The 13,182-nt window shown below is 45.7% G+C and overlaps 2 protein-coding genes across 2 annotated transcripts in view; both read right to left on the reverse strand.

Annotated features, from left to right (window-relative positions):
- MED17 (mediator complex subunit 17) overlaps positions 1–4,503 on the reverse strand; it is a 25,501-nt gene extending 20,998 nt beyond the window's left edge. The window contains exons 1-3 of the mRNA XM_018556812.1: positions 4,233–4,503; positions 3,446–3,612; positions 406–625 (exon numbers count right to left, since the gene is read on the reverse strand). Coding sequence (XP_018412314.1) covers positions 406–625; positions 3,446–3,612; positions 4,233–4,458 — 613 coding nt within the window. The 5' untranslated portion in view covers positions 4,459–4,503. The remainder of the gene's footprint in view (positions 1–405; positions 626–3,445; positions 3,613–4,232) is intronic.
- Positions 4,504–10,913: 6,410 nt separating this feature from the next.
- The window catches only part of CEP295 (centrosomal protein 295), a 57,973-nt gene continuing 55,704 nt past the window's right edge, over positions 10,914–13,182 (reverse strand). The window contains exon 29 of the mRNA XM_018556811.1: positions 10,914–10,992. Coding sequence (XP_018412313.1) covers positions 10,954–10,992 — 39 coding nt within the window. The 3' untranslated portion in view covers positions 10,914–10,953. The remainder of the gene's footprint in view (positions 10,993–13,182) is intronic.

The raw sequence follows: 13,182 nt of genomic DNA on the forward strand, positions 1-13,182 counted from the left end.
ACTTTTCCCAAAAACCCCCCCCCCCCCCTCTTTATTTTCCCCTAGTGATCCCCCCTCCTACCAGTAACACGCTTCCTGTCCCAGGATGACATGACTCACTCGCTGTACTGCATCTATGGAGAAGGGTTGTCACCCTAGGCAGCTCTCCTGATTTGGACTACAAATGCCTCCGCCTCTCCATTACATGGTGGGTGGGGAGATGTTTTGTCCTTCACTTCTAAAAGCCGATAACATTGTTTTCGCTGCCCTTTTTAGGCTCCAAGAAATTGATTATAAAGACACAAGAAAACTTTCTCCTGGAGATATTTTACTCTAGGAAGAGCTTCTAAATCCATTAGGATCCCTCTGCCCACACTGACAGTCAGTGCCATAGGGGGAAGGTGCTGCATTTCTTCTGAACGTTACCTGCGCTCCTGTAACTCAGGTCTCCCAGGATTTTATCTCCCAGCTTCCTCAGCTTCCAATGCTGCCGTAACCTCAGCAGTTCAGAATTAAAGTCCCGTTGGCGCTTGTTCTCCTGGTTCTCGGCTACAGACTTTGACAGGCGCTCGGCTCCTTTACTGAGGATCTGTGCTGCCCCATGGAGGGATTTCCTCTTGGAAACCAGTAACAGGCTTTGCTGATTCTGAAAAGACAAATCACCTTTGTTCATTCATTTACTCCTTGAGGGGTCCAGGCAGAACCTGCCAGCAACAGACATCTTTAAAGGGAACCTGTCAGGAAAACATCAGGGCTGCTGTGGTTGACCTTCACAAAATGCCATCTTTTTGGATGCCATGCTGACCCATTGGCTTTACATCACAGGCCAGGAACAGACATGCAGATAACGTATGCAGGCAGTCCCCGGGTTACGGACATCCAACTTACGGACAATCCGTACTTACAAACGGGGTCCACAGTACTCCTAAACGTACCGGCAGCCGCTGGTATATTTAGGAGAACTGTGGCTGCAGCAGCCTGTGTCCCTTCAAATCCCCGCTGTTCTCCCTGCCTGTGTTGGCGGAGGCAGCGGGGACACAGACCACTGCATTGCTCCGCTAACCCTGTACCTCCGCTGCCGTCTTCCCCTGGTCCGTCGGCTTCTCCGTTCCCCAGTCCGACCGCGGCACCTCTGCCCTGCCCCCCTGCCTCATCCTCATCTGCAGGCTGAGAGCCATACCCAGTCTGCTATTGGATATTGTAAAATGCAATAGCCAATAGCAAGCTGGCTATTGCACCCGCCCACTGTCTGCTGTCAATCAGCATGGGGGGACCTGATGGAGAAATTTCTCCTTCAGGCCCTTCATCTGCTGATTGACAGCAGGCAGTGGGCAGATGCAATAGCCTGCCTGATATTGGCTATTGCAATTTGAAATATCCAATAGCAGACTGGGTATGGCTCCCAGCATTAAATAAAAAAATTTAAAAAAAAAAAAAAAAAAAGTTAAAAAAAGACAATTAAAAAGTTTAAATAAAAATTAAAAAAATGCAAGCAAATAAAATACAATTAAAAATAGAAAAAAAACGTTTTTTGGTGCGTCATTTTAAATAATCGTCTGAACAACAGGAACAGACAGCAAAACAAAAGTGACCCTTCCAATATGCCATCCAAAACTAAAAAATTTTTTGGCTGGAGTTACACTTAAAAAATGTACCTGTTCCGATTTACATACAAATTCAACTTAAGTACAAACCTAAAGTCCCTATCTTGTATGTAACCCGGGGACTGCCTGTATCCTACCTTTTCTCCGACTTTGCTGACCAGCACACTGGTTAAAGAGGAACTAAACTATGGAATCTGTGTTCAAGAAAAAGCAGACAGAGGGTAAAGGACTACTCAATAGTACTGTCTGCAGTCTTCCTACAGCTGACCTTTCCCCCCTTTGCTGACTCATCATGCCTTGTTCTACATGCTGTCCTTTTATGGAGGCCACCATCATGGTAGAGGAAGGGTTTTGCTTCCTCATATGAGAGGCGCCAGTGAGAAGAACAGTGAGCAGTACAGTAATAACATCACCAAATCTCCTGAGACTAGCAGTGCCTTAGATCTCACACTGCAGATATACAGCTATGAGGATGAAGGTACAGGATTGTCTAGGCTCCCCAACACCAGGAGGTGCTCTGTCAGGATACCACATAAAAGGTCATTTTTAGAGGGTGGAGCTCATTCTCATCTAACATTTCTAAATATTCCCTATAACAAAGCAAATCTTCACTTTTGAGTTCAGTTCTACTTTATGGGACTCAGAAGTGATTATTGCTAGTGGGTCAGCACATCAGCCAGTTAACTAGCATGTCCAGGAGGAAGGAAGCAATGACATTTTTAATGACAGCGTAACTTTCTGAAACTGCAGCTGGAGTAGGCACTTACAATCTACTACACATATACTGGAAGCTCTCATTCATACCCACAATGTAGGTGCATTTAGGGATTCCCATGTCAGGAAATTGCAATTTCTACTGCTTGCTAGTGCAAGTAGTAGAATATATGCAAAAAAACAGAGGGTTTAAATATCCTTTAAGTCCTTGGTTCTCAACTGGTGGGTCGCGACCCCGTGTCCAGTGGGTCGCCACATGCCTTCCACTTTTCTAGGTGAGGGGATCCTCAACCTCCCCCTAGCGCAGCACTGTCAGTTCTCACGCCGAGCACACATTCAAAGATATGATGCCTGGTGCCGAGTGTCAACTTGAGGTGGGGCTATGGCCGCAAGGGAGCTCCATCCATACGTGCATTGCTTAAAGCTCATCACATTCTGGCTCCCGCCACCTCTACGGGCGAGCACGGGAGCTTTACAAGCAACACACATGGATTGAGCACCAGCACACCACACTGGACCCCAGGTTGAGGATCCACTCCAATTTCCATAATTGCAACCCAAATGCACCTCCCACCTTCAGATCGATTGCATCGGAAAGCGCAGTACCGCAACATGAACATTGCAATGCAACTTGGGTCTCGACTTAATGAGCGAGGGCAAATGTGGGTCCTGAGGTTACACAGGTAGAGAACCACTACTTTAAGTGTTATACTGTGTAACCGGTCTATGAAAAGAGACGGTCAGCACCAGCCCTCGTTATCTCCCTTTGTACTCCAAGGAGCTCAGGACAATGTCAGACTCCTGCTATGGCTGTCTGGGGGTCTTTAGCAGGTGGACCCCTGCGGTGTTGTGTAGTCCGAGTGTCGGGGGAGGGCAGGGTGGATGTGATGGGATTATAATTGTTTCTGATCACTTTGTGTATAAAAAGGTTGCACAGTTTCTCAATAAATCAGAGTTTGTTTCACCCGACACTCGGTCCCGACTAGTGACTGGGGAAACTGGGAGCTAAAGATCAGCGGGTTGCAATATCTCCAGAGTAAGGAAGAATACAGCGGCGGATATACTCATCCTGAGTACCGGGGTCCGTCACAGGCCTAACATACAAATGACAGTGACAAAGCTGCTGTGAGACCCGTCCCTGGTAATACCTGCTTAGGAGTGAGAGGTTCCTGGGAGACCGGGTCCAGATGCATGTACCGCTTGTCCTTCACTATGGTCAGCACATCGTACAAGACGCACATCTCAGTCAATGTTCCCCGCAGATGGTTCCTCACCGAGTCCCAGGGCCACAGAGATGGCTGGAACTTAATCAAACCTGCAATAGAAACAAGAACATGACAGAAGAGGAATTCTTAAGGGACCGCAATATACAGGGGTACAGGTACTCCTAGAATGAGATCCTAATAGGTTGGAGTCGATGGACTAATGTCTTTATTCAACCTCAAATACTATGTAACTATGGGCATGGGGGGGGGCACATGTGCAATATGTGTAGAACAAATATATAGATTTCAGGGCTGTGTGCATGAAGGGATATAGTGACATATATAAAGCTATGGATACACATAGGAGGCAGATACAAAGAAGATGTGTACACAGAAGTGCGACAGGTGAATATGGTGTATAGTGTAGAGAATGCTGGAAGGTTAAGGGTAGAGAACCACAGAGGACAGTATACCGGGGTACAGAGGCGAATACAACATAAACAGGGGACAGTATACCGGGGTACAGAGGCGAATACAACATATACAGGGGACAGTATACCGGTGTACAGAGGCGAATACAACGTATACAGAGGACCGTATAGCAGGGGTACAGAGGCGAATACAATGTATACAGAGGACGGTATACCGGAGGGGGTGGGGTTCAGGTTACAGTGGTGAATACACTGTATACAGGTTATGGAGGTGTACACAGAATGTAGCCAGGCCTCACCTTCCTCGTCTTCCTGCTCCCCCCATTCTGTCTCCCGGGGTCCGGCTCCCTCGTCATTTTCATCCTCGGACTCCTGCTGGAAGTCTATGCGCTGCGCCAGGCGGGCCAGATTCTGGGACATGGACAACGGCTGGACATAGGTCTCTGAGCCATCCAGGCCCACCTCCTGCACCTGCTTCTCTGCCGAAGACTCGATACTAATCTGTACCGGTGGACCCCCCGACATCTTCACCGGAACACAGCTGTACCCCCGACTCCAATCCTCAGTGAGCCCAGACTGGCACTGCGCATGCGCGGCGCTCTACTTCATGTACGGAAGCTCAGCCGAACAAAAGAGATCTGCCCTGCAGCTTCGCGCTGCTCCTGTAGTAACAGCGTTAAGATGAGGATTCGTGTGATTGAAATATGAGATTCTGACTGTTGAGACACAGAGACAAGCCAGGATTTAGAGCTTTGTCCCTGGAAATGTTTATGGATTGCAACACTGGTTAAACCAGATATTTTCTTTACATTTCTGTGAGGTTTTCATATGTGTCTGACTCCATTGGGGAAATCTGTCCTCACTTCCTGTTCTTATGACACCCACACATCTCCATTTGTGTGTTGCAGTCACATAGATAGGAAGGTGCAGACAGCAATAAAAACACTGTCTAATGTTCCAATCCCTTCCTCCCTCCCAATTAGGGTTGCTACCTTTTCTTCAAGCGAAACCCGAACACTGAAGTGATGCACAGACATTTTTGGGGGAGAATGAGTCATGGCTTATTCATATGTAAATATTGCCGCCTATTCATATGCAAACATCACAGTTGAGACTGTTTTCAGTGGGGAGCCAGAAGCCCCTATTCTAATTTTGGTTGTCCCTGTCTGCCTGGCATCTTGTGTCCGGGTCTCTGCTGCCATGTAACCCGAACACAGCATTCAAAACCCGAACTGTCCGGGTGAATCCTGGACAGGTGGCAACCCTACTCCCAATATGTTCAATGTGTTATTTTCTTTGCTCCCCATTGCTGAGCTTTTAAGTGGTTTATATTTATATAATTTATACACGACACAATAAAATGTTCTGCCTAGAGCCTGGCTCTGCTTGCCTGTCAGGGCTGCCATCTGCTGCGCATTATCCACCAGGGTCCTCACCTGCAAGCAGCTTAGCCATCATCAGGACTGATCAGGATAATTACCCCTCAGGATTAGCAATGAGCTGGGACAGGGATGGGGAATACCGCCGCCACTTCCACATCTGATTGGGCCAGAAAGGGGGGGGGTGGGTGGCAATGGTTACAATTTTGTGGGCTTGGGCAAACTCACTAAAGCCCACCCTCAGGACCCCTCCAGCATTAGGCCACATACAGTCCAATGAGAGTGCCAAACAAGACAGAATGGGAGTCTAAAAACGTGTAATTAGATGGACAACGCGTTTCAAACGTCGTCCCCCACCACAGATCCGCCCTTGCTTCACATGCATTGTGGTTCCATTGTTTGACTATCATTGTTTTCCCCTTTGCCTTGTGTGTCATTAGTGTACCCCTCATCTCTGCCTGTCACATTCCTAGGGGTTTCCTTATACCCTAGACATGTGCGATTCGTTTCGTTATGAATCAAAATTCGTACAAATTTTCCTGAAATTCGTAAATTCGGAAGCATCCAAAATCCGAATTGCAGTTTCCGAATTATATCCGAAATACGAAACTCCATTAACGAATTTCGGATTCAAATTTCTTTGAAACAGGAACTAATATTACCCCTGTAAATGAGGTTGACCAATCAGAGGTTTCCTCTTCTGCTGCTGAGGGTTGCATTAAAATACACAGGCAGGAAATACAAAATTCCGTTGACGTATTTTCGTTCGGTTACAAACATTCGTTATATTGAAGTTAAAAAGCAAAGTACATTTATATTGGAGTTGATGGTAGTTTTTTTTTAATCCGAAATCCAAAATTTGGATCCGGAATCCGTTAACTGAATTCGTATTTTGGATTAAAAAAAAAAAAACAACTACCACATCGACTCCAATATTAACAAAAGGTATTTTTGCTTTTTAACTTCATCATAACGAATGTTCGTACAGTTACGAAAATGTGCCAAAACTAACGAAAATTCGTATTTCGTACGAATCCAAATTGAGTTTCGGACACGAAATACGAAGTAACGGATATTCCAAAACTGAACAAATTTTTTTTGACGACGCACAAGTCTATTATACCCCCTTCCCAAACCCCCATGTCATATACACAAGTGTCCTCACATCAGCCTGTAAGTTTTAATTATCAGCTTGTCTCTTCCTGTGTCACATTCATCAGTCGTCGTTCCCCCCCTTAACCTGCATGTCATTCATTTGTGTCCCTTCTCATCCCCATTTGCCCCATTCATATGGGTCGCCCTATCACCATGTGTCCCTCATTAATAAGTCCCCGGGTTTTACATGCTCAGGTCCCCTCATTTTCGGCGGTGGAATGTGTAACTGGCGAAAGGTGAAGAATTCCAACGCCCTGCCATGGAACAACTTATCGGTCCTGAAATGTGCCTTTGTGAGTGCCATCTCACATTCCACAGTCGGATAGAAGTGACATTTCAGGACCGATCACCTGTTCCAGGGCAGATCGGTTCTTCTGTACATACCATCTGCGATGCCGATCTGCCCTGAAACAGTTAGAATTCTTCATCTTTTGCCGGTCACATATTCCACCGCCGAAAAGTTGGGCGGGATTACGATAAAATGTGTGAGCACGTCACCGGTCATACATTCTAACGCAGTCACAAACTTTGATAGACCAGCAGTGTTCCCAGATCATTAAATTATTACCAGACAAGGGTGACCCAGTGCGCTAAAATCTTTGCCTAGATGAAAGACTGACGCTCTTAGTAGGTAGGCCGGGTACACTGGAATCATATCAACTGTTTATTTTCATTGCTGACTACAGTCTCTTTTTTTTGGTTTAATATATTTTTATTATTTTCAATAAACACGTGTATACAATTCTTCAAAATTAGAGATACTACAACATAATACTGTCTATACATAAAATGTATTATACATCTCTCCATATTAAATATCTACTACTTAAAAGGAGAACTATGAGGTGAGTGCTTTTCACTCACCTCATAGTTCTAGCCGACCTGTGACAATGAGACTGTCACAGGTCGGCTCAGTAGATCGGGAGGTGAGCGAACACACATCGGCGTTCGCTCACCTCTCGATCCTGTCACGCTCTCTGCCCTGAGAGGGGGAGGGCTGAATTCCCCCCTCCCCGCTCCGCCAGCGCTGACTGGCGGAACGGACGGGGGAAGGAGCGGGTACAGCTGGCTCTGCCTCTAGATAGGCAGAGCCAGCGTTCAGTCACGCAGCTGGGCGGATCCCGGCACAATTGTCGGGATCCGCTTCAGCTGCGGCGTCTCAGTATACCGCGAGCTACAGCTCGCGGTATACTGAGCCTAGGGTGACGGGAGGACGCTAGTTTGTGTCCTCCCGTTATCCTAAGGAGAACTATGGGGAAAAGCCTTAAATACCATAGTTCTCCTTTAACTTTAATATCTCTCACAGTCTATCAAGATAAGGATGAAGTTAAACTGTTAAAAGGAACAAACCTAAAAATAAAATAAAGAAATACAATTCCTCACAAAAAAAGTCACACTCTAATATTTTATTGGAACGCCTTTAGCTTTGATTACGGCACACATTCACCGTGGCATTGTTTCGATAAGCTTCTACAATGTCACATTTATTTCTGTCCAGAGTTGCATTAATTTTTCACCAAGATCTTGTAGTGATGATGGGAGAGTCGGACCTCTGCGTAAAGTCTTCTCCAGCACACCCCAAAGATTCTCAATGGGGTTAAGGTCTGGACTCTGTGGTGGCCAATCCATGTGTGACAACGAGGTCTCATGCTTCCTGAGCCCGATGAATCCTGGCATTGTCATATTGGAATATGCCCACTGTGCCATCAGGGAAGAAAAAATACATTGATGGAAAAACCTGGTCATTCAGTATATTCAGGTAGGCAGCTGACCTCAGTTTTGGGGGACATAACATTGCTGAACCGACATGTCCAACTAAAGCAACCGCAGATCATAACACTGCCTATAATCCAGGTAGCAACTTTTTTTTTGGCTAGGCAGTGTACAATGCATTGCATTAGACGAGGGGTAGCCAAACTCCGGCCTTCCAGCTGTGGTGGAACTACAAATCCCATGAGGCACTGCAAGATTCTCACAGCCACAACTCCAGGAGAGAGAGGCATCATGGGATTTGTAGTTCCACCACAGCTGGAGGCCGGAGTTTGGCTACCCCTGCATTAGGGAACCCCATTCATTTTAAAGGGGCAGCACTACGCACCAAAGAAAGTGCATGTGCTATTTTTTTTGTAACACACTGTGGTAAGTCACAGTGTGTTATGGTGCATCGTAACGCAGCTGCCTCGGTAAGGTGCATAAGGGTACATTAAGGAATATATAGTGCCACAATGCACAATCAAGTGCTTTTGCACATTGCTGCAGCAACAGTGTGAACACGGCCTAAAACCATTTCAGTTCCCCATCATAGCCACAACTCAAACACCAACACACACAACAAATCTAGGAAATCAGTTTATTAAAACAATTTAAAAAAATGTTAAATAGCAATAAAATTACAGTGACAGCATTTTCAAAAATCAATATATTAAATAACTTCATTATTTAAATAGAAAACAAATATATATTAGCAATCCACAAGCACAGTATTAGGGGCTGAGAAAATAGTGTGCAGCAAAGTATTAAACCGACAAAAAACATTACAATTGCAAAAAAGGGGGATGTTCACCTAAAAATGTATCAAATCTGGAGCAGCTGTGCATGGCAACCAATCAGCATCTTTCTTCAGTTAAGATTTTAAAACGAAAGAGAGAAGCTGATTGGTTGCCATGCACATCTGCTCCAGATTTTGATCCATTCCCCTCATTGTGTTCTGTATGATGGGTAATGGGTTTGATTTGGAAAGGGGGGGGGGGGGGGGGGGGACTACAAATCCCATGAGGCATGGCAAGATTCTCACAGACATGACTCCCGGAGGCAGATGTCTCATGGGATTTGTAGTATCACCACAGCTGGAGGGCCAGAGTTTGGCTACCCCTGTTCTAAGTATTTGCCTCACCTCACAGCTACTTCTGTTCTCATCAGTGTCTTGGAAGACTCCCCCTATTGAAGCCAGTATGGCTGACACCTTCTGCTGGCAGAATCAGTGATTACAGTCATCACTGGAGGACCCCATAATCTAAAACAGCTTGTGTTGTTACCGAAGTGCATTACCATTACTAAGGCGTGCGGGGTAAAAGCAGTGCAGGTGCGTTACCTGCTACAGTAATAAAGCTTTGGGTGCCATTTTTGTTAACACCCCAGTGCACTGCACCTCGATTTATGTTACCTACAATGCTTAAATGTGAAAAGGCCTTCAAGGTCAGCAATACTTTACACTCAGCCTGGCATCAATTACTCCCTACTTATAAGAAAATTAGTTCTACTTGAACTTTCTCTTTAAAGCAAACCTGCGCTCCTGTTATAGCCAATAACTTAACCTTGGAATTACACAGCCGGCACATCCAGGTTCCACCAGGTTAGCTTTAATTCCAGGACCAGCCAAAAGCCAGGAAGCCCTAATATGCAATCAATGACCAGACCCTGTGGTGGACATAAGCCCCCCTCATCGCACCCCTTCCCTGACTTGTAAGCTCACCTATCACATCTAGCGGCCAATATGGAGGCATGGACGGCAGGTCGCAGTGCAAACCCGATAGGTCTGGTCACTATTGGCCTGTTGGGTGCCTGATGTCTAATCTCATGACCACGTTACAAGCTACAACCAGCCTACAGGTAAGGCTTTAAGATCACAGCATACTTTTTAAAAGTGCTTAGGATGCGCTCACACTGACTTGTCATTTATGGCCTTGAGGGCCAATCCTTTTGTTTGGTGTTAAATGTCATGTATAATCTTCTTATATAAAGTACAGCTGTCCTTTTTTTAACTTGTTAATTCAACCCCCCCCCCCCACCCCGGAGTGCTGCCAACCTGTTTTTTCTTTTTACTTACCTTCTGCCCTGATCCAGCAATGCTTTCACAGAGAAGGCGTTTGGACGGTGAAGATCATTGGATTTGGGCTTGGGGGGGGTTTGGGTAATGCCTGCATGCTGCTAGTGACAAGCCCAGCTAACCCAATAGGCTGGAGGTCCACACAGGGATCGAAAAATGCACAAGCAGCCTCTTCCCAGCGATGGTGGCCGCCTCCTTCCAACTAATGGAACTTTAACTCCAGGTTTTTAATTATAATAAAAGTTTTTAAAAGTTTGTCTCCAGATTCCTTTTTATAAAACATTCTACCTATTACTACACACCAAGAGAAGATGTAAGAGAATAAAGCCTCACTGAGGCTATGGGTCTTAGATAATACCATTCCCAAGCACTGGTCCAACTTCCATAATGTCTGCCCTCACCAGTGAAGAGGACTAGCAGTGTACAATCTTCTGTAAATGACCAGCTTCATACCGCCGCGTACACGTGGCCATCACAAAAGAGGGAACAGTATAGGAGAGTGCTGTACGATGTCAGAGTCCGATACATGCCAGCACATAAACATGCACTTGGATGCCAAGAAATATTCTAACACATGCCAAGGAATATGCAGGGAACTCCGTTCCAGAGCTTCCAGTTCTAAGCAGACTGAGGGGTCTGGAGTCTTCCGCGGTTCCCCTGCTACTTCATCTTGCTTGCTCTCAGCTTTTCCAAAGTCCTCTGCAAATTTAAAGCACGATGAAAGCATTAGATAAGAAAATGAGCCAATACTGAAAGAAGCTTTCACATGGGCAGTGGCTGGATGTGGTGCCTTCTTATCATATATGTTAGGTTCCTGAATCCTCCGTATTTACAGTACAGAAAAACGTAGAGCTGGATATTATTTTTGCCATACGTAAAATAAACTACCCCTGATGTTTAAAGTCAAGTTTCAAATGCTGATTAAATCACTTACAAAAGGACGTTGCTCCTTGATGTTTAAACGTTTTTTTGCAGAATCAGCTGGTCCCCTGTATTAGAGTGGCTCCTTTCCCTTGCAGGGTCCTATGGAGCCACCCTTGCTTGTCTGTCTCCACAAACACGCAAACACAGACACTGCAAGGCAAACCACTCCCCTGCTGCCTGTTTCCCTCTTTCCTTATCCAAGCTAATAGATGGACTGCTGCTGTAGACTGCTTTGTTCCATGTAAGCAGAGCTGAAGGAACTGGAACCAGGTGTTTGGAAACTTGGAGGACTAAGTAACTGGGCAGAAATTTAAAGAAATGCTTTGCTGGGAAATGTATATTGGTTTGATCTGGATACATTATTCAATAAAGCGTGAGCGTTTAATATTAAGGGAATGTTAACACATCCATAGATCCATATTATAAAAGTGACACTAAGCTCCGGGGTTAATTTTTAAACATACATTCAAGTACTTTATTAACAGCAATGTATCTTATTTGTGTATCACTCGGCTGTAGATCTTCCAATCATCTCTGAATTGGCGCTGACACTGTCCTTCCTTCTGGAGGGGGGCTACTTTTGTTCCTCATGGTCCCTGTGTGTGTTGTAGAGTAGTCACTGCTCCGAGCTCACTCCTGTGATAGACTACAATCTCATTACAAGTTAGTAAACTAAACATGAGAGGGAGCTTGGAGCAGTGACTACTTTATAAACACACACTTTGCAAACAGCAAGACTTTGCATACCTTTTGCTTTGATGCAGCGGGAAGTTATTTAGCGGATTTAAACTAAAGGGTCAGTTGGGCTTTAATGTACATTCTGATGTGCTTTTCACATTTTTACTAGGTTTTTATATTGTAGTCAATAGAATTATATAGACCAGCCACTAAAGGGAACAAATAGTGAAATGTATCTCTTCCTTGCAGCAGAACTATATCCAAAATACTATTCAAGTTTTGGATAAAGTGGGAGAAACCTTAGAGTCCGTCAGGTTTTTATTACTGTGTCCCTATTGAGAAAATGCAGTGGACCACGTCTAGGGGGACCAAATTGAGGAGTACAAACTTTTACGTCTCAGTGGAATAAAGTTCAGTTGGTGAGGGTGCAGGTCACATCTTTCTGCCTTGAAGAAGGGACCCTGCGCGGCCCAGAAACGTTGGCTTTGTTGATTATTGTGACATAATCGTCCATTAAAAAAGGACTAAATTATTTTGAGTGCTGGTGACCTGTCTTTCTACTTCAGTGGAATAAAGGGCAGGGTATTTCCTAGGAATGCAGATACTAGTATCGATATCGGTGCCGATGCAGAGTATTTGAGCGAGTACTCGTCCAAATGCTCCGATGCCTAGCTCTATACTTCCTTTATCAGGAAGTCGGGCAGCGTTAAGGGCGCGCTGCCCGACTTCCTGATTGGCCGGGATGCGGCTCCATGCTCTCTCATCTCTTGTGATGAGAGAGCATGGAGCCGACTTCCCGGCCAATCAGGAAGCCGGGCAGCGTGTAATGACGCGCTGCCCGGCCTCCTGATTGGTCGGGAACCTGGCCAATCAGGAAGCCGTGCATTCCGATTGGCCAGGAAGCCGGCTTCATGCATGGCTTCCATGATTGGCCAACAAGATGGCTCCGGCTGGGTACCGGAGGAAGGCCGCTACTGGCTGGAGAGGCCCCGGGGGTAACAGGCTGGACATTCCGAGGTGAGAGGGGACAGACTTTCTTGTTAATCGGGAAGCCGGGTGGCAAGTCTTTACACGCTGCCCGGCTAATCACGAAGCCAGGTGGCGAGTCATTACACGCCACCTGGCTTCCGGAATGGGACTTGCGGTACTCGGTAATTGGTATCGGTGACTACAGAAAAAAAATGATCGGTACTCGTATTCGGTACCAAAATACCGGCAACGGTGCATCCCTAGTATTTGCCATTTCTTTGGAGAGATTACCAAATATTGCCTGTTGTGTCACTGATA

The sequence above is a fragment of the Nanorana parkeri genome, unplaced genomic scaffold, assembly GCF_000935625.1.
Source record: "Nanorana parkeri isolate BGI_ZX_2015 unplaced genomic scaffold, ASM93562v1 scaffold254, whole genome shotgun sequence".
NCBI lineage: Eukaryota > Metazoa > Chordata > Amphibia > Anura > Dicroglossidae > Nanorana > Nanorana parkeri.